The 22,129-nt window shown below is 46.6% G+C and overlaps 1 protein-coding gene across 5 annotated transcripts in view; it reads right to left on the reverse strand.

Annotated features, from left to right (window-relative positions):
- The window catches only part of CAMKK2 (calcium/calmodulin dependent protein kinase kinase 2), a 57,815-nt gene that overhangs the window by 22,973 nt on the left and 12,713 nt on the right, over positions 1-22,129 (reverse strand). For all 5 annotated transcript variants that reach the window (XM_054995918.1, XM_054995919.1, XM_054995920.1 and 2 more), the window contains exons 2-6: positions 14,954-15,527; positions 7,784-7,831; positions 7,100-7,153; positions 1,143-1,194; positions 652-785 (exon numbers count right to left, since the gene is read on the reverse strand). In XM_054995918.1, the coding sequence (XP_054851893.1) occupies positions 652-785; positions 1,143-1,194; positions 7,100-7,153; positions 7,784-7,831; positions 14,954-15,478 (813 nt within the window). In that variant the 5' untranslated portion in view covers positions 15,479-15,527. The remainder of the gene's footprint in view (positions 1-651; positions 786-1,142; positions 1,195-7,099; positions 7,154-7,783; positions 7,832-14,953; positions 15,528-22,129) is intronic.

Genomic DNA, 22,129 nt, shown 5'->3' on the forward strand with positions numbered 1-22,129 from the left:
GGGGGAGTGCTGGAGGTACACGAATGCACCACAATGCTGGGGGAAGTAGGAAACAAAAAACAATTCCCCAAAAGCATTGAACGGGGCGGACAGGCCCCAAGCCATGACCCCATGTTCCTCCACAGCAGCTTCGCTCTTCCGAACAGGGTCTCCCGCAGGTGCCAGCCTGCACATGTGCAAAATCAACAGCAGCCTGTACACGGGCTTTCTGTGGTGGTTCCCACCCTGTGGAATGGCCTACCCGAGGAGGTCAGGAGAGCCCCCACTCTCCCGGCTTTCTGCAAACGATGCAAAACAGAATTATTCAAAAGGCTTTTTACTCAGACAGGAGGGCTGTATGGTAGGGAGGGGGGTCTCAGGCGATTTGCTAATGAGTTAAGGACCATAGACTTCACCACTATGTTGTACTGGATTCCTGCTAACGCTATATCTTTGTGAACTTGTATCTATATTGCATTGTTTATGGAAATGTTCCTGATATTGACTGTACTGATCTCAAACTGTGTAATCTACCTTGAGTCTTAATGAGAAAGGTAGACTATAATAAATGACATAAATAAATAAATAAATAAATATAAATAAATAAAAATAAACATCGCCATCCCAATCCCCAGAACACATCCCAGCTTGGCCCCTACTCCAAAGTCTCACCTCCACTAGCTTCACTACATTCGGGTGGTCGAGCTTTTTCAAGATGGCGATCTCTTGGTACACCTGCTCAATGGGCCCTTTTGGTTGGCAGAAGCCTTCCATGGGGGGCTTGGCACCGCGAGGGGGTGGGCGGCCTGTTTGAGACACACAAGGAGGAGTCGGACGGGTGCTTGCCGGTCTGGAGGTGATCCAAAGCTGCTTGTGAAGAAGGTTCAGGTTGTAGACACGGGGGGCGCCCTTCTACGAACACCAACCTCAGCAAACCCTCAAAGGGGGGGATGCAGGTCTCCCAGCTGAGTGCAAACACAAAAGAGGCGCATTTCCCCACACCCATCTGAACATGCAGCTTCTCAGCCACTTCACAAATTCATCCGCCATTCATTCATTTCATTTCATTTCATTTCGTGCACTGCGTTGCTCACCCCATCCCAAGGCCTTACAGCAGGTCAACACCGGCATTTTGATAGCATCTTTCTCTGCTTCTCACTTACGTGGAAACCCTGCTTGTCTCATCAGCTTCTTTTTGGAAAGTACTTTCATTGCCTGGAAGACAAATTAATGCAGTTCTAAGATTTGGGCACTGAAAGAACAGGGGGATCAGAACCCCCTTTTTGCTTAAGAGGGAAAAATATTGCAAACAGCCTGCATGTAGGAGGCAAGAGAAGAGGAGGCCTGCCTGCGTCATTCAGATTGAAAAGCACAGTGGCTACATTGGAAGAGAGGCTTCAGTTTCACACGAGCAAAGGCCAACCTCAGGAATAGCGCCCCCCCACCTCCCCGACCAACTCCTGAAGCAGGCAAAGAGCTTTAATATCATCTGGATCAGTATGGAAAGGAAGAGAGGTTTTGGCAATGTTCTCCCTCAAGCAGCTCAGTCCTATTTGGTTGTTGTGGGTTTTCCGGGCTGTATTGCCGTGGTCTTGGCATTGTAGTTCCTGACGTTTCGCCAGCAGCTGTGGCTGGCATCTTCAGAGGTGTAGCACCAAAAGACAGAGATCTCTCAGTGTCACTGTGACACTGAGAGATCTCTGTCTTTTGGTGCTACACCTCTGAAGATGCCAGCCACAGCTGCTGGCGAAATGTCAGAAATTACAATGCCAAGACCACGGCAATACAGCCCAGAAAACCCACAACAATCATCGTTCTCCAGCCGTGAAAGCCTTCGACAATACATCAGTCCTATTTGCCTCTGGGTTTGCAAAACCTTCCTCGCTGGAGCCGCTGGAGAGGAGAGCCAAGATGCGTCACAACAGGAGAGTGATGCATGTTCTTGAAAGGCAGGGGGGAACACACGCTTTGGTAAGAAGCAGATTAGACTCCTGCGGTACATATTACTGGAGGCTGCAAAAAGACCAGAACGTGGCAGGGGGGTTCTATGGGATTAACTACTCTCAGGTGCAACTCAGAGCACTGGTATTTAACTTATCAAGCCCTAAGCCTGAGGTTCTCAAACTGTGGGTCAGGAGGACCCCAAAAGGGGTTTCAACTTTCTTGCAAGTGGGACACAAGCCAGGAGGGAGGAGGAGGGGGAAGAGCGTGATCTGGGATTGGAGGCTCACTATAAAATTTGGGTTTGCCTGTACTCTGCAAAACGGTCACCAAATGTAGCTTGTTGCTCAGTAAAACTACATCTCTGTAAATACTAAATATAAATCAGTTTTAGCTGATGTGAGAGGCCTGCATTTTATGCTGAGGAAGGGGAAAGCAGCCCGATTTTGCAAGTATAGAACATTTAGAAGTGTGTCTCAAAAAGAACAATAAAGGTTGCATGGGCACAGAGTTATGAAAATGTGCCTCTGCTATGGCAACAGCAGCACATGGGGTGGGAATGGGTCTCCCCACACTGCACATACCAATTCTTTGCTCTGCTTAGGTCCAATCCCCCCCATAGCAAGTGTGGGTGGACACTCCGCCTGTAGCCACCCCACAGTTCCCCCTTTGAACCAGATCAAAGACGGTTTCTTTTAAAGCAAGATGGGTAGCCATGTTAGTCTGTCTGTAGCAGTCGAAAAGAGCAAGAGTCCAGTAGCACCTATAAGACTAACATTTGTAGTAGGGTATGAGCTTTCATGAGTCACAGCTCACTTCTTCATACAGAAAAGAGCAAGAGTCCAGTAGCACCTATAAGACTAACAACATTTGTGGTAGGGTATGAGCTTTTGTGAGTCACAGCTCCCTTCTTCAGATAGAAAAGAGCAAGAGTCCAGTAGAACCTATAAGACTAACAAAATTTGTGGTAGGGTATGAGCTTTTGTGAGTCACAGCTCCCTTCAGATATCTGTGACTCCCAAAAGTTTGTACCCTACCAGACAGATAGCCAAACTCTCCATAGCACCCCACACCAGGCCTATACAACCAATGCCAGCGATCTTTGGTGCAGGAAGCAGCCTAAAGGAGAAAGACTCCCGAGTGCGTATCCTCCCACCCCCACCCTCCAGCCACCAACGCGGGACTGACGAAGGACCGAGAAGCCTGGAGGGGATAGCTCATTCGGAGCGACTGTTTCGTCTCCCCCCACCCAAGTTTCGGTCATGCATACCAGGTCCACCTTACTTGCCACAAAATAGTCCTGCAGCATATAGGTCTTATTATTAATGGACCTGGCATTACACAACATCAGTGTTGGGGAGGGGCATCCTCCTAGCCCCACTACCAACGTATCTCGGGATGGGATGAAGGTAGGAAGGGCACCGAACTGACCTGTATCTCCATGTCCTTCCCTTACAGCAAGGGTCCGCAACCCCCAGGCCGTGGACTGGTTCCGGTCCATGGCCTGTTAGCAACTGGACCGCAGAGGAGGTGAGTGACGGGCGAGTGCAGAGCTGGCCCCAGGGAGAAGGCAAGGTAGGCGGTCACCATCTTGGGAGGGGCAGCCATGCCTCGTCTGGCTGGCCCTGCACTTTTCATTAGAAATATCACCTCGCCTGGCCAGCTGACCACAGCACAACCACAGCCACACCGACCACAGCACGAGGCAGCAACTGCGCGTGTGCTGGCTGGGAGTGGGAGAAGAGACCCAGAGGCATGATGGGAGTCAGCCAGCCAGGCGAGGTGATATTTCTAATGTAAAGTGCAGGGCTGGCCAGGCGAGGCGCAGGTGAGGTGCGGTCACCCATCTCTCCTCCCACCCATCCCCGGTCCATGGAAAAATTGTCTTCCATGAAACCGGTCCCTGGTGCCAAAAAGGTTGGGGACGGCTGCCTTATAGCACCTAGTCCCACCGCCATACCTTCCTCGTCCCTGGATGACTGGGATCCCTGACTCCACACTGGCCCCTTACCAAAGTCCACTCCACTCCACTTATATGCAGAGGCTACCTGCTCTCCATGTGAGGAAACCTCCTAGTGTCGAGGCAGGATATATCAGAAGTGGTTCCCGTTTCAACAAGTAAGGCAATGGAGGTACAACAATTCAAAGATCTATATACAAAGAGAGATATAGTGTCCCGTAATATATATGTTGTATTGTTCCAAGCTGCTGGTAAGTCAGCTAGGGAGTCGTCACTTTTGGACCCCGGAGTCATGCAATCACGACGCCAAGAAGGAAGGCGAAGCCAATAGTGAAATTGACACGAAGCGATGGATAGGCGGGGTGGCCTTACATATTGTGGATAGTTGTCCAAGTGGAAAATTGTATAAAATTGCAATTTATTGTTGTAAAGGGATTTCTCTGTACGAACATGTACTAATTCTGAATTTTCACAATATTACTGCATATTACGGTTGGTTGTGGCACACTTCCTTCCTTCTCTGGTTTGTGGTATAGGTTGAGGAAGTCCCCCCCACCTTTTTTGCTTCTACTTCTTTTGGAAACTACCTGAGGTAATTTTAGGAGCGGGTTGGATTAGGGAACATGGGACCCTAAGAGGTCTGGGTCTGATCAGAACCTGGGTGGGAGACCTCACATATCATCTTAGCTTCCAGGAAAGAAGAAATCTGGAATATGAAAATGGTTTATAAACAATCAGCTAATGTAATATGATAATGTTCCGTGTAAGCAAGTCCCATCTGGGACGAGGTTACCTCAATGACCTCTCTAAGAGCTACCATCTGTTAACTCTTCTTTCAGCGTTTGGTAAGAGAACGGCAGAAGTGGCAGCAAAATTTATTTCACTGGCTTTAAAACTTCCTGACCAACTCTTGAAGACATCTTGATCAGCTGGAATTTGCGGACTTTCGTTTTGATTTTTGTACATGATCTTCTAATATGAGTGCGATATTTTAATATGTAAGGCTAGTTTAAAATACGAATTTTATTAACCTTTATTATTATTCTATTGTGTGAAACTTTTGACATTTTTGTATGGCTATGGTAGATTTACTTAACCCATGCATGGGATGAACATGTTGAATATAAGCAAGTATCCCCATATTTCACAAAAAGTGTTGTTAGGAAAAAAAAAATTGACAAAAGGGATGGTGGGAGAAATACTTTGTGGTTTATATATTCTGTTATATATAACTTTTTCTGATTTATACAACTATTTTATATAAGCCCTTCTTCCTTTCTGTATCCTTTTTATTATGTTTTTAAAAATAAAAATATATTATAAAAAAGAGAAAGGCTGTTTTCACACATCTTTACAACATCATGCAAAACTCATGGAACGAGGGTGTCTTCATGGCGCAATTTCTGACCTCACCCTGTCACGATTCTGTTTTTGTGGCATGATGATGTCAGAAATCACGCCATGAAGACACCCTCGTTATGTGAGTTTTGTGCGATGTAAAGACATGAAAACGGCCTAAGTTTAACCAGCCCTCTGCAGACTATTCATTCAATTGAGAATAAACAGAGATTTCCCGATTTTTGTATGGACCTACCTGGCTGCTGAACTTATAAGAGACCATAACATTAACATTCGATTTCTATACTACACTTCAGGACAACTTAATGCCACACTCAAGAGCGGTATACAAAGTGCATTATTATCGTCACAACAATCACCCTGTGAGGTGGGTAGGGCTGAGAGAGCTCTGAAAGAGCTGTGACAGACCCAAGGTCACCCAGCTGGCTTCAAGCGAGCAGCGGGGAATCAAACCCGGCTCTCCAGATTAGAGTCCTGCCGCTCTTAACCACTACCCCAAACTGACTCTCACCATGCTGTGGCCTGCCTCATGCAGGAGCCCAATTTGGATTGTGGTGCAGAAAGTGAACTCAACCTTCCCTCCTTTGCTCAGGGGAGGATCGGGGTGATAAAAACTGTCCAGGAATGAGCTGAGCAGAACAGGCCGCTCTACGGGGCTGCTTTACTGAGCCCTGGACTGCCACAGTGATGCTGATGGGGACAACCTTGCGCATTGCCTCCTGCCAACCAGGTGCCAGTTGGACTGGATCTATTGGCCAGTGGCATGGGAAGGGGCAGCCGGTAAGTTTACACCTTCAGTCGCTGAGGAGGTGAAAGGCAAATGATGTCTACAGCATTGCCTACGCTTTGGGGATTGTTCTGGATCGCTCCTGGCTGCCAGGAGGCCACAAGGAACTTTCCTAACCAGTTAGCCTGCCCCTGCCTGTGCTGTTCTCCTGACTGGACAAGGCTCCACAGAGCTGCTGTGTGTCCTATTGGGGCAAAGACAGAGGCGTGCTGTATGTTCCCTGAACAAGTAAAGGAGCAAGTATCAACTCTATGGGGCCTAATTAGGGTGGGAAACTGGAGCTGGTGAGGAGGGTGAGTTAAATGCCCTTCACCACACTGCCCTCTTTCAAACTGGGGAACTACACAGCTGTTATTTATGGGGGGGAGTAAACACACACTGGGGTGCTCTGAAGACCAGACTCCTCGCATCTTTTCTTTTTTTTATTAAGAGTTTTATAAAATAAAAACCAAAAAAAAGAATTCAGAACATAAAAATACAGTAACTCAAAAACTAGCCAAATAAAATTGGCTAGCAGACAACAGTAACAAAGCATACAAACAGAAGAGAAAAATATACATAAGAAAAAAATTAAAAACTATATAAAGAAACAGAAGGCTTCTGATTTTCTCAGCGACAAAAAAATTCCTCTTACCCTATATTAGAAAGAAAGATCCAGAGAATGGTTATCTCATTATCAGAAGTAACTGATTTCATTATGAGAAGCAAACTGATCCCATTATCAGAAGCTACTGACTGCATCTACTCCCCCCTCCACCTATATATCTGACCAGTTTCTTCTTACCCTCCATGCATCTGATGAAGAGAACGGTGATTCTCGAAAGCTTATGCTACAGTAAAATTGGTTAGTCTTAAAGATGCTACTGGACTTTTTTCTATTAAAAAGAAAAGCTCTCTTTTTTCTCATGTCCAAGTTCCTTAATCCAGTCCTGAGGATTTCTGGACCCCTCACATCTTTTCTAGTTTGACCCCAAGGTAGAGAATGACCCAGGGAGTCTAAGTCATGGGTATAACCCAAACTCAGAGCCTGCCACTCCCAACCCTCTTTTCTGCTGCATCTGACATGAACTCACATAGTAGGTGTTGTCGTCTTCGTTGTAGGCCAGCTTCACAACCCCGTAAGAGCCCTGCAGGAAAACACAAACATAAATTACTGGCTGGGGATAACTAAGCAAAGAGGGGCACGTTCTTAAATGGGATGCCATCTAAAGTGGTCACTGGCGCGCTTACAGGGGGGAAGCTATCATGACTCGGGCTGTCTTTTATCGGAACAGGTAATATTTACATAAATGGCCGGGTCTTGAACACATTTCTCATATATTGAAAATGGGGTAGGCAGCTTCCACATGGATTTTCTCAGTCATGGAATAACCAGCTGACACCCTCGCTGCAACTGCCCGGGAGCTCAGCTGATCTGCTTTATCTAACTCTCCCATTTGCACAGCTGCTCAGGGCTCAGTGCTTGATCCCACAGAACAAGTTGCACCAAGAACTCTTCCCTGGGAAGAGATCTCGAGGAGCAGGAAGTTAATGCTGCCCAGAGGCACACTTCTTCTCCTCTTGTGGTCTTGGTGCACAACTGAAGCAATTGTTGGCCTGAGCAGCTCCGGGTGTGGTGTAAACCACTGGCCAGAAGCCAGATCATTAGCTGCCCTTTTGTTCCCTCACCTCTCCCAGGTATGTGCCTTCATCTCCAGCTCTCCCAAGCCTAACTAGTCATGTCCAAATTTCAGAGAATAGAAAACCCAAACATTCACCTTTCCGATTTCATCTTTCAACGTATATTGATTTAACTGCACACAGTCCTAGGAGAGAGAAGAAAGTTAAAAATAAATGAGCCGGCAGGCTATGCCGAGACCAAAAAGGATGTAATTCATGTACATGTGCATTACTCACCAGCGGAAAAACAAATGCATCTCTTTTTACATCTGTACTAAACACACCTTACCTTCAGCAAGCACGTTTATATGCTCTCAGCTGCCAAAGCGAATCCCGCCCACCCACCCAGAGGGCCGTTCAAGGGTAGGGAAACAGGATGCCCGTGCCCCCTTGTATACAGCACAGCTTGCTCTGCACCCGAGTTCCAGCCGCAGTCAGAAGGCAAGCTTCATGCTGTGATTGTCGGGAGAAAACTCTCTTGCATTTTCAGATGTTTCTAGCAATTGGGGGACTACACGCATGCCCAATTTCAGCTGCCTAGCTGCTGGGCCGGTACCTAAACCATCCGGAAGTACATTTTGTATCCTTCATTTCAAAGAAGAGATTGTACAGATATCTGCTCTTTGTAATAATCACGGTGTCTCGGACGACTCCTGTTCCAAATCTACACCAAAGATACCCTTGTGAGTCCATTCTGAACATGTTTGTATATATAATCAGGGCTTTTTTTCAGGGGGAACGTGGGGGAACGAAGTTCCGGAACCTCTTGAAAATGGTCACATGGCTGGTGGCTCCGCCCCCTGATCTCCAGACAGAGGGCAATCTAAACTCCCCTCTGTCTGGAGATTAGGGGGTGGGGCCACCAGTCATGTGACCATTTTCTCTGAGGGCAACCCACTGAGTTCCACCACCTCTTTCCCCAGAAAAAAGCCCTGTATATAATTCGGGCTTGTCTTGAGTCCTTGAGACCAAACTGTCTGCAAATAGCAACACAATTAACACATTTTGAGTCCAAACATGACAGCACTTGAAAATACTACTGGGATGCTACGAAGGAAGGACATTCTAATTGGTTTCTGGTGTCCCTGGTGACTCATCCATCAACTCTGATTATCCCACAGCAGTGGCTGGGTTCACCCATACCTGAGAGGAGGAGCATCCTTTCTTCCACCTTTGCAACGGAGTAGCAAAGTACAGCACCATCCACCCCAGAACTCCAGTTGCATCAGAGTGGCGGAAAAGGACCGGTGCCAGAAAAAAGCAGAGGTTCACCTCTGTTCTGGCATAGCCCCTGCACCTACGGGTTTGCTCCAAAGCTCCCGGCATCAAAGGGCTCCTTCCTGCCAAAGCACAGCTGTCAAGCCCACTGCTATCCACCCGCCCCCCGCCAAGAGCCCCTGGGACCTGCTGCTTCTCTTCTTTCCTGTTGCTGCCTGCAGCCTCTTTGAGCAAGTCAGCAGGGGCAGGAGAGGAGCCGTGGGTGGCCTCTCCTCCTGGGTGGCCGTGAGGATTGGGGCCAGAAAAAGACGGCCAATGAAAAGGGAGTGGCAAGGGGCCTCTTATTTATATATTTATTTTATCATATTTATATCCCGCCCTCCCTGCAAACAGGCTCAGGGAGGACCACATCTGGGTCTACAGACTGCCTGTAGAGCCAGTCAATGTCCAAAGAGCAGCAAAGAGCAAGAGTCCAGTGGCACCTGTAAGACTAACAAAAATTGTGGTAGGGTATGAGCTTTTTTGAGTCACAGCTCACTTCTCCAGATACAGAGTGAATATCTGAAGAAGTGAGCTGTGGCTCACAAAAGCTCATCCCCTACCACAGATTTTGTTAGTCTTATAGGTGCTACTGGACTCTTGCTCTTTTCTGTCTGAAGAAGTAAGCTGTGAATCATGAAAGCTCATACCCTACCACAAATGTTGTTAGTCTTATAGGTGCTACTGGACTCTTGCTCTTTTCTATCTGAAGAACTGAGCAGTGGCTCATGAAAGCTCATACCCTACCACAAATGTTGTTAGTCTTATAGGTGCTACTGGACTCTTGCTCTTTTCTATCTGAAGAACTGAGCAGTGGCTCATGAAAGCTCATACCCTACCACAAATGTTGGTAGTCTTATAGGTGCTACTGGACTCTTGTTCTTTTCCATTGCTACAAGACAGACTAACAGGGCTGCTCATCTTGATCAGTGTCCAAGGAGGGTTGCCAGTTGAACTGTTTTCCCCCACTTCTGGCTGCTTGCTGAATTCTTTTCAAATAACGGAGGGAACAAGAGAGAGGCCAGATTTTAAATATTTTGCACTTTTTAAGGCAAAGGAATTTCCTGCGCTGCACCTTGAAGACTTTTGCAGCACTCGGCTTGCAGTCTGTTTTAATGTTCCATCCAGGCTTTTCACTCCCCTCTTCACTTCCTTGGCAACCACACGGCCTGTCTCTTCCTCCCTTCCACTTCTGCCAGGATCCATACCACCGTCCACCCATGCGAGCAGTCGCGGATGTGAAGAAAAGCGTCAGCCTCTGCCAACCAGTCAGGAAGGGCAGGCGAGGGTCCAACAGCTGCTGCTGGCCAAAAGGCAGAGAAGCAAAGGTGACCGGGAGTGGAAGCCGCCTTTAACTTGCCTGCCGCCTCTATCAATACAGCAACCCTGCCCTGGAAACCGCCTGGCGGATGACATTTTGCCAAGGGCCCCCAAGATCCGGGACAACTCAAGTTCTTTGGTGCCGTAGCCCCTGGACAGGCACAGCACCTCGCAGCATCCTACTGAACACGGTTGGCTTCGGAAATGTTAAGAACACAAGTGCTTTTCTGGATCGGACCAAAGGGTCCATCATTTTGTCTTCAGCAGCAGCAGCCAGCCAGAAGCTCATAAACAACAGTTTAGCTACAGCATCTGCTTTACAGGAGCATCCAGCCACTGAACACGCAAGTTCCATTCCGCTATCATAGCTGTCCACCCTTCTAGAAGAGAGCCAGTTCGGTGTAGCGGTTAACAGCGCGGGACTCTAATCTGGAGGGCCAGGTTTGATTTCCCGCTCCTCCGCTTGAAGCCAGCTGAGTGACCTTAAGAGTGGCACGACTGTAATCTGTCAGTTGCTTAAGAGTGGCAGGACTCTAATCTGGAGAGCCGGGTTTGATTCCCCACTCCTTCACTTCAAGCCGGCTGGGTGACCTTGGGGCAGTCACAGCTTCTAGGAGCTCTCTCAGCCCCAGGGATAATAATGGCATACTTTGTAAACCACTCTGAGTGGGTGTTAAGTCATCCTGAAGGGCAGTATATAAATCAAATGTTATATTATTATTGTTGTTGTTGTGGTGGTGGTTGTTGTTATTGTTGTAAGAATTTGTTTACTGGTTTTTTGGAGGACATCTGTGGCCTGACTGGAAAGGGATGCTGGCAAGGGAAAGACAGCACTGAAACGAGAGAGAGAAGCCAATTAAATCCAGCCTGTGAGTCTTTGCACATGAAATATGGGCACATTGAAATTGAGCTGCTCCCTGTGCAAAGCAGCTACACAGCACATGCAGCTCTATGCAGGGGCAGCAGTCTAGTTTAAACATGACCCCGTGTAAGCGCAAAGTCCCACAAGCCAAGGCTTTTTCTTCTCCAGCATCACTTTCCAATCAGGATGAAGCTAGAGGCCTTCCTTGCACCCTGCAATAGCGAAGTCCATAAAATTTGCTCCCATTACCAACCGAATGGGAAGCACAGGCAGAAATATATTCTCATCAGTTATATTCCTTGGGTAATAAAGTGTCATCGGCGCTTATTGCCACTTTCAGGCAAGATAAATCTTCTCAGCCCCTAGCAATAATATTTTGAGTTTTATTAGTTGTAAATGGTGTGTGGTTATTTTCTGGGCACAGCTAACAGCCAGCGATGAAAAGAGAGAGAGGGAGGCCAATGAAACCCAGCATATTTAATGTTGAGACAGTTTGAATTAAACAAAGCAAAACCCTTTTTCCAGGCGTTCGATGCATCAGGCTTCTAATGATGAGGAAGCGGCCACATTTTATAGCATCTTAAACAGACAGCTCCTGGGCACGAAACAACAATGAACTTTACAGTGGCTTCTCACCCTGCTCAAGTGATAGCAGGATAAGAGAAAAATTAGCTGGATACTGAATCAGAAGAGCTAAAATATAAATGAAGGTGGAATGCTAAAATAACCTCTTTCCATCTTGTTACAACCCATGTCCAAAATTTGGTGAATGTTAACATTGACAATCCAGATTTAATTTTGTCTGATTGTGTGAAAAAAAATCACTCAGAGCAGCTTAAAATGCTGTGTATTGTTGTATGGCCAACAAGTGGCCCTATCTATATCCATTTCCAGGGCTTTTTTTCAGCGGGAACGCGATGTAACAGAGTCCTGCCACTTCTTGAAAATGGTCACATGGCTGGTGGCCCCGCCCCCTGATCTCCGGACAGAGGGGAGTTTAGATTGCCCTCCATGCAGCGGCACAGAGGGCAATCTAAACTCCCCCCTGTCTGGAGATCAGGAGGCGGGGCCACCGGCCATGTGACCATTTTCGCCAAGGGTGATTTAAACTTTAAAAAACTCCCCCCTTGTTCCAGCTGACCCAAAGTGACATCATTGCGTGGTCCTGACTTCCACCACTGAGTTCCACCACCTCTTTTCCCAGAAAAAAAGCCCTGTCCATTTCTATATATTAAAAAATGTTGGTTTTAGATCCAGAGGAATTAGCCGTGTTAGTCTGTAGTCCCAAATAGTAAAGAGTCCAGTAGCACCTTTAAGACTAACCAACTTTATTGTAGCATAAGCTTTCGAGAAGCTCTCTTTGTCAGACTTTTTACTCAAATGTTGGTTTGGATCCAGTTCAAAATTTATGCTTCCACTAAGGACTCTTGCACAATCAGAAATGCAAGGGGAAAAAAAAACGGCAGCGGCTTGCACTAAGTGAAACAGATCGTAACTCCACGTGCATTTCCACTTGCAAAGTATTGCACAACCAATTTTTGGGTGCTTTAATATACAGGGAGAAAAGTGTCGGGTGCTACACAAGTGGAACGGCACCAAGTCCATTTATGTTTTCATTTGTGCACTGCTGGACCCAAGCCTTCGTTTGGAACTGTAACACGTTTTGAACTTCCACTATAACATAAAGATCCACTTCTCTGGCCAAGCCAGCCAAATGACTGCTTGAGGGACAGATGGCACAATGCAGACTACGCCGAGACACCATGGGGCTCAACTGGTACTTTGCCATCAGTGGCACTGAAGGGTCCCAGTTTCCCAGATCAGTCTTGTGCAACTCAAAGCATGTCCAGTCTTTCTAATCACCCCATCATTTCTTTTAGCTTTAATTCCCCCCCTACCCTGATGTGAGCAGAGATGAAACTGACAAAGTGTAAGGGGGGAAAGGGAGAGAGAATTTTACCCCACAATAATTCCTTCCCCTACACTTGCTCGCTTTTCTCCCCTTCTAAACCAATTGCACACTCTCCCATCTGCTGCATAAAACATGCATTGATTTCATGCGGGGAGATGGTCTGCATTAGCATAAGTGCACCTTCCTTCCTAATGCATAATTGAGAAAGAAAGGGATGCGAGCATCAATTCCGCCCACCACTGTTTTTAATCAGCCGCCCTTGTCATAGATCATGCCATTCCCTATATGGCTTTCCAAGGAGCTTCTGGGTTTTTTTCCCCTCCCACGCTTATCTCCTCCCTGCCTGCACCCTCCGCATAGCTGCTCCGCCACCTCCCCGAGCCAGCAAAACACCGATCTAGGGGCTCCACGAACAGAGCAATTTAGACAAAAACGTGGCTGGCTCCAGAGAGCAGCAAGGTTGAGCAGAAGCCAGGGCCTGAAGGCTGCTGCAGTACACCGAGGAGGTTTAACACACCTGCGCTTGGATCACAAGTTGCTGCCGATGGAACAACATTTGTGTTGGGGGAGGAGGGGAGGGCAATGCATGCCACGTCTCCCCTCTCACTGCTCTCACACACTGATCTGCAGGAACCCCGTTTCCTCTATGGTGCACTTTTTATAATTCAAAGATTTTCCCTTTAAGCTAAACAAGCTCAGTAAGAATAGAGAATACCCTTGCGAGGACAATGCTGTCAGTTACACCACTCAGAGTCAGAAGGGGGCATTTTTGGTGTATGGTGTGGCTTACTTCCTCAAGTCATCTGCACAAGTCTCAGTCTTCATGCCTTTCTCCCTTCCTGGCAAGTTAGGGGAGTCGCTCCACCTGGGTCTCTTACCTGGAGGACCTCCAAATCCTGACCGTGGCACTGCAGGCAGACAATGTGCATTTGGAGTATGCAGGAAATGGACAGAAAGGCAGCCGAGACAGACCATGGATGGCCCCTTCTGACCCAACAAACAACTCCGGCCCATATTGACTACTATTGTGCCTCCCCCCATAGTTATCAGCTCTCAGATTGCAGCCAGGGCTGGAGCAGGCACTGCCCTTGTTCTGAAACGTTATGTATTTTGCACCAAAAACAGCAGCTCAGAAAGGGCAACCGTAATACAGGGAGAAAGGCGCCCTCCTTACTCTGCAAAGCCCTGGAAGCCAAAAGCCAGCAAGCCAAATTCCAAGTCTTACATACAGCCAGGGCTTTTTTTCTGGGAAAAGAAGTGGTGGAACTCAGTGGTGGAAGTCAGGATCACACAATGATGTCACTTTGGGTCAGCTGGAACAAGGGGGGAGTTTTTTAAAGTTTAAATCACCCTCGACAAAAATGGTCACATGGCCGGTGGCCCGGCTCCCTGATCTCCAGACAGAGGGGAGTTTAGATTGCCCTCCGTGCCACTGCATGGAGGGCAATCTAAACTCCCCTCTGTCTGGAGATCAGGGGGCGGGGCCACCAGCCATGTGACCATTTTCAAGAAGTGCCGGAACTCCGTTCTACTGCATTCCTGCTGAAAAAAAGCCCTGCATACAGCCTTAGTGAGAACCACGAAGAAAACAAAACTAGTAGAGACATGCACCAAGAAGTCAGACACGTGCTGCACAACGAACTCTGTTGATGCATCACTCAGACAAGCGATAGCTCTGTTCAAAGTGCCCTGGAATTCACTGGATGAGATAAAGGTGCCTTGCAGTGCGTTGTGTAGCGACATCGCCCACTGTTCACCACACCTGCCACGGCTGAGAGGAACTGTTAAGGCGGCACCAACAGAACGCCAATGCTGAGATGGGCCCAACAACAGCGTCGGAGAAAGTCGACAATTTGCGAAGGATGGGCCAGAATCATTTGGCTGCCTTTGCAAAGCGCACATTCACTTTTCCCTTACCTGCAGGCCTGTGATCGAAACTCTGTGCGATTCTATCGTCGGCCTCCGGGGCAGACGAGGTGATGAATGGGGAGATGTGACCGGGGAGTAAGGGAGAGAAGGATAGATGTAGCGTCCATTTACACCCGCGTTGCTACCAGGAGACTGGACGGACTGAGACCTCTCCTGGAGAGAAAGCTTTCTACTTGAAAGATTCAGTTTGCTTCGCGGTTCCCTCAAAGGACACGCGGCAGCATTTCCGAGGACGCCCTTCTCTTCAGTTTTTGTGGGATCAGGCGCCATTGGATGTTCCTCGCAGGGTTCCATCGGTTCCTCGTCCTCCAGGTCATCCTGCTGCCCCCGTCCAGGCTGAGCAGTGGACTCATACTCCGTCACAACAACAAAAGACTCCATGGTGCCCAGGTAGTTCACGTTCAGTGCCAAAAAGCGACGTAGGGAACTGGGAGCCTCCAGGCGCAGGCGGAACGGTTCATCGCGGCCTACAAACTTCTTGGGGCCTGGCCTGCAGGAGACGCATGGTGTCATGGTGCGTTCGACAGCCACATTCCAGTTGCTCCGTTAGCTCCATTGGATGCTTGATCAAAACGACAACAGACAAAAATAATTAGATGGGGGAAGGGCACTGCTTGTTCAGAAACCGCTAGTCCATGAAACCACATTTAGTTTGAGACTGCTTCTCTACGCACAGGGAAGCCAACCTCCAGGTGGAGACCGAAGAGCTCCCAGAATTACAACTAATCTGCAAAGTCCGAGACCAGGTTCCCCTGGGGAAAATGGCTACTTTGGGCTCCACGGCATTATGCCCCTGCTGAGGTCCCAGGCTCCCCTTCTTTTTTTTTAATTGATATTTTTTCAATAACTTTTAAATTTTACAAACATTAATAACCATTAAACTTTCACAAAGATTTGTGATTACTATGAAATTATACAATCGTGAGCAACAGAGCCCACTGTACGGGAAAATACAATGAGCTCTAGTAAACTGCTTTGGCAGGCCCCTGCTTCGGGGCCTTGGGAGGGCTGTGCTGCCATGCCGGGCCTCCCTGCTGCCTCCATGGCCCCTCAGAGGCCTGGCACAGGCAGCAGGGAGGCCTGGCACAGCAGCGCAGGAGCGCAGCCCTCCTAAAGCCCTGCAGTGGCTGTGCTGGGCCTTTCTGCCACCACGGCAGCCTCCTTAGGGCTTCCAGAGGGCCGTGCAGGGCCTTCCTGCTGCCTGGGCCTCCAGAAGGCCACCGCACTCGGCTTTCTTGTCGCTGTGGCAGCCTCCTTGTGGCCCCCGAGGCAAGCCGTGTTTCCGATGACTCACTTTTTATCCCTGCTGAGGGGCTTGCGAGGGCGTGTGAGCAAGGATAAAAATTGAGTCATTGCCAATACGGCTTGCCTTGTATATAGTAGGATTAGTAAACATACCTAGTAGTTAATATTACACTTGTTATTTACTATGTGCCTTATATTCTATTATACAGATTTTAAAAAAAGCACTTTTGGCCTTACAGTTTGTTCACAGATAAGCCAAGGTTTTGTAGTACTCCATTTTTCAAATTCCTTGTGTCACAGAATCATTACTTGTAAGGAATTCTATAACTGGGATCCATTGCTCCAATAGGTGGGATTTATAATTTGGGGATTCTAGTTGTGCTAAGCGGTCTGAAATTTTCTCCATCACAAAATAGTCCCATAGACGGTTATACCAATCTGATAGGGTTGGTAAACTTTTCTGTTTCCATTTGGAAGCTATAACTGCTTTAGCTACTGATAGAAGTCCAAAGATTACATTTATTATAATTTTCGGTATTGAAGGTTCATTCCAATAGTTCAAAGTTATGACCTCTGGGGATGTGGGAACTGCATAACCTGTGATGGATTATATTTTCAGAGATGGCCTCTGCATCTAGAACTTGGAGGTAAACTGCATACAGTCCCAAAGCTGTTAAAACAACATTTCAATCGTCCAAAATGAAGAAAACATGACTGACAGTTAAACTGAGCCCTATGATTTTTCTAGGTAATCAATCCAGAGGAGTTAGCTGTGTTAGTCTGTAGTCACAAAACAGTAAAGAGTCCAGTAGCACCTTTAAGACTAACCAACTTTATTGTATCATAAGCTTTCAAGAACCACAGTCCTCTTCATCAGACGCATTGTCAGCTTTCGAGAACCACAGCTCTCTTTGTCAGATGCATGGATGCATCTGACGAAGAGAACTGTGGTTCTCGAAAGCTTATGCTACAATAAAGTTGGTTAGTCTTAAAGATGCGACTGGACTCTTTACCAGGTAACAAATTGACACCATTCCGCAAAAAAGTAATCTGGATTTAAGATAACTTCTCCGTTGTTGCCTCATTCCATATTCCATATTTAAAAGGTACCAATATGAGATTTTGGCCAGTCTCATCTGGGCAGCGTTCACTGGGAAACACCTAGACATCGTTTCCTAAGATTTTCCAAATCATCGTCAAATAGCATGACCAATCTGGCACTTCAATTTGCGTATTTTAAGTGAGCTTTCCATCCCGCATTTTGAAGACTCACTGGATGGAAAAACAGCTCTATTTCTGAACTTCCAGGCTGATAAGAAACCATCCGTCTAAAAAGGGAAAACATCACACTATTTTTCTCCCCCGTTATTCTTAACACCTTGGAAAGGCAGCTATCCAAATTAGAGACACTCTCATCTAAAATTAAAATTCCTGTTAAAGTTGTGTCCTACAGCCTAGTAACTCTGAATCAGTGTAACGGAAACTAGACGTCAGATACATTAAAAAAAGCCCTTGTGAAGGAGACCGACGCATTCTCTGTATAAAGTGTGCAACTGCTTGAATTAATATGCCTAATAATACCATTTTCTCCAACAGTCAAAACGAGCAATTGCCCCTCCCGCTCAGCCAGCAAAAGAAGTTTTATCTGATATTAAAATTCAGTTTAAAAGAGTGGGCAGGGTGTGTGTGTTGAGCATTCACCTGTGGGAATGGTAAATTATTTCAAACGGCAGCAACTAAATCTTGAGTTCTGCAAGCGTAGATAACGGAGCCTTGCCGTTTTGACTCACAACTTCCCGTTTGGTTTCTCCTTCTCGAGAACCAAACCCATGAAATCTTTGCCATATTTTACTCATTCGCACAAACTTTTCTCCATTTAACTTTCAACAATATTTAACATAATTTTTGGAAAAAAAGACATCACACTAATATACAGCAAACAAGGACATCAGGAGAAGTAGCACCAGCTCTGCCATGAAACTCATTGGGACCCCTTGGTTCAGTCACTCTTCCTCAGCCCCACAGGATAAACCAGGGGGAAAAGACAACCAGCTTACTGCCCTGAATTCCTGTAAAGAAGGACGGGATAAAAAGCTACTATTATAGACACATCCAGATGGCTAGCCTCATTAGTCCGTCTGTAGTAGTAGAAAAAAGCAAGAGTCCAGTAGCACCTCTAAGACTAACAAAACCAGGTATCTGAAGAAGTGAGCTGTGACTCACGAAAGCTCACGCCCTACAACAAATTTTGTTAGTCTTATAGGTGCTACTGGACTCTTGCTCTTTTCTACTATTACAGACACACAAAAAATGGGTGAAATTAAGAGTCCTGCAATGGGGAAAAGAATATCTTTGTATATCCCTGGTGTAAAAACTCATGCTTGGTTAAGATCATACATCTCTCTCAAACGTATGAAAGGCCGACAGAAACGACCACACACCTGACATTCTGATCCAGGCGCAGTTTTACAAGGAAATTTTTATGAGGTAAAATTGACATCCTGAATTTTGACTGTTGAATTTCCAGTCCTCTGTAGTAATCGGGGTGTCTTAAATTGTTTATATAGCCAATCTCTGCTTTTTGCACAGGGAGACTTAACTATTTTGAGGTTCAGTTTGACGCCCCTGTTTTTGTGAAGGAAATAAAAGAGAGTTGCTTTTTCATATTTTTCTCATGACAGACAATTCTTGAACTACACGTTGCATTGAATTTCAGCTTTCTAGGTCATGTGAAAGTTGCCTAAAAACTCCTGATACCCCTTGGAACAACTGCATGAGACCCAAGTATATAGAATAACAACATGCCCATTTTTCTTTAGCTCCAGACCAGTTCCTGAATTTGGCTTTTACAGATTGAGAAGATAAGACAGACCATTTGTGAGAGAGCATTAAGTTACTGTTCCCTCCACTTGCTCCACTTTATGTAGAGAAGAGGTCATTGTGGATATATGCCTGGTAGCAGATCTCTGCTCTGAAGCTATCCATCTTGTATCAGATCTTCAACCCATTTTGCAAATACGTTTCTGGGATTTGCTCTTTACCCAGCAGCCCGGACCGTTTTGGCTTTCAGAGAAATGGCAACTTAAGCAGAAGTTCTGAGCAAGAGGGGAGTAAGATGGTGGTTTTGACGGTAAAGACTGATGGAACTGCCAATATGGCGGTAAAAAACCAGGCCAGCAAAGCACTTCAGCCAACACGTAATTCCCCTCAACTGCCCCTATTTAATAGGTAAAATTATTGCCTTTATTGTATCTCCTACTCTAGTCTGTAGTCAGAGAAGTTCACATTGCTTCATCGCAAGTCTTGCTCTTGCCAAGTTGAATCACGGATAGGTACCCAATGGACAGTAATGGGCCATTAGGCAGCACTTTGCCTGTTTCTGAGGGTCACGCACACCCACTCAATAGCAAAAGTGGAATCTGGTTTGCCGAGCCTTTGAGAGCCGAAGCTGTTGTGCACTGGATGCTTCCTGTCTGTTCCTTCACCCCTGAAGTGCTCACTTTATGAGTAAAATTGTAAATAATGAGAGGAAAGGGGACAGAAAAGAACACCACGTTTTTCCAGCTGGAGTTTGCATACCCCCCCTCCCAGTATGGATTTAACAGGGCCCAATCTCCACGTGATGAAACAGAACCATCCAACTTAGTCCAGCAACAGGGGCTAATCTACACATCTTGATGGGAAGCAGGGCTTTTTTTTCAGGGGGAATGCAGGGGAACGGAGTTCCGGCACCTCTTGAAAATGGCCACATGGCCGGTGGCCTCGCCCCTGATCTCCAGACAGAGGGGAGTTTAGATTGCCCTCCACATGTGGCCATTTTTGCAGAGGGCGATTTAAACTTTAAAAACTCCCCCCCCCCTGTACTACTAGACCCACAGCGAGGGTAAAGTTTCTACCCCAGGGCCTTCAAAAAGCAGCGCACAGCAAACAGGAATCAAACCTAACATTAAGCAGTTGGCTGAAGTCTATCAGGCACATGCCTGGATGTATGAGATCTGAGTATTGTATGCATATATCTCATAAATGTACCTATATAAGTAAAATTGTCTTCTCTCGAGTGCCATTTTTATGTCCTGATTTTTTGTTTCTGGCTTGCATTCAATTACAATGATGTATACCTGATGGGTGTTCTGACCTGGATAGCCCAGGCAAGCCCTCTCTCATCAGATCTTGGAAGCTAAGCAGGGTCACCTCGGTTAGTAACAAGATGGGAGACCTCCAAGGTAGACAGAGTAGCAGAGCCAGGCAATGGCAAACCACCTCTGTTAATCTCTTGCCTTGAACCACAGCAGAAGTCATTATAAGTTAGGATGACTCGATGGGCCTTTCTGCCACCATTTGGTGGGCAGCAATGGAATAAACATTTAAGAGCTCCTAGTTTAGATGGTGTTTATTTTCTTCCCATGGCTGACTTTGCATTTCAAAACTACAAACTGGAAGATAACTGCAACAAAAGAGGTGCCAGCTAGAGCAGTGGTGTAGCGTGTTACCACTTGTGTTTTTTTCCCCTCCTGGAAGCACTTCTGTGTTTTTATTTGCAGCTCTTCTTGGGCAAAAAGGGGGAAATGCAGAAGTTTACCCTCCCTTGTGCTTTGACCACCGGATGGGATTGTGCTTGGAGCACTACTACTAGCCAAGGTTTTGCTGGCAGGTATGAGGAACAGGGCCTTTTTGGTGATGGCTTACTCTGTGCGACTCTTTTGAGGTCTGCTTGCTCCAGATCTTTAGGAAATTGGCTGCAAGGCATGGGACCGCCTCCCTCCCTATGTTCCTCCACGGCAGCTTCGCTCATCTGAACAGGGTCTCCTGCAGGTGCCAGGCTGCACATGGGCGAAATCAACAGCTGGCTGAAAACGTGCATTCTTTGTGGTGGCCCCTGACCTGCGGAACGGCCTGCCTGAGGCGGTCAGGAGAGCCCCCCCTCTCCTGACTTCCCACAAGCAATGCAAAACAGAATTATTCAAAAAGGCTTTTTACTCAGATAGGAGGGCTGTATTGTAGGGAGGGGGTCTCAGATGCTTCCCTAATGAGTTAGGGACCCTAGACTTCACCACTATGTTGCCTGATGTACTATCTGTTGCTTTAAATGTGTGCTCCTATGTGCTACCTGTGCCTCACTGTTGTCTAATGTCAGCCCTAGAATCGCTTATGTTCTGTTTCAGCATTTCTTCAACTCTGTATTGGTTTCTTGCTAATGCTATGACTTCGTAAACTTGTGTTTATTTACCCTATGCCATTGTTTATGGAAATGTCCTTGATACCGACTGTACTAATCTCACACTATGTAATCCACCTTGAGTCTCAGTGAGAAAGGGGGACTATAAATGACATAAATAAAAATAACACATCAAGTCACTTTCATTGCCTGCTGCTGTTTTGGACTTATCTCCCTGTGGCATTTTTTGACAACTACTACTTTGATCATTTCAGTACATACCGAATCATATATATATATATATCAAATCCTTCTTGAGAGCTGGGTAGGACCTAAGGGGAGGTGGAAGGAGGGGAGGTGGAAGTACATATCTAACAATAATTGAGCCCTTTACCAAAATGTACCTCCAAGTTCCAAAGGGGGCAAAACAAACGGAAGAAGGAGATCACCTCTATGCTTAGCAGCTCTTGGAAACTAATAACTGGGGTGGACTTTAGCTCTCCCCCAGCAGGCAAGTGTTGCAGTCTTAAAGCAGATTCAGGAGTTAGCCGTGTTAGTCTGCAGTAGCAAAATAGAAAAGAGTCCAGTAGCACCTTTAAGTCTAACCAACTTTACTGTAGCATAAGCTTTCGAGAACCACAGCTCTTTTTGGCAGATGCATCTGATGAAGAGAGCTGCGGTTCTCAAAAGCTTATGCTATAAAAGATGCATCTGACGAAGAGAGCTGTGATTCTCAAAAGCTTATGCTACAAATGATGCATCCG

The sequence above is a fragment of the Eublepharis macularius genome, chromosome 13, assembly GCF_028583425.1.
Source record: "Eublepharis macularius isolate TG4126 chromosome 13, MPM_Emac_v1.0, whole genome shotgun sequence".
Classification (NCBI taxonomy): domain Eukaryota; kingdom Metazoa; phylum Chordata; class Lepidosauria; order Squamata; family Eublepharidae; genus Eublepharis; species Eublepharis macularius.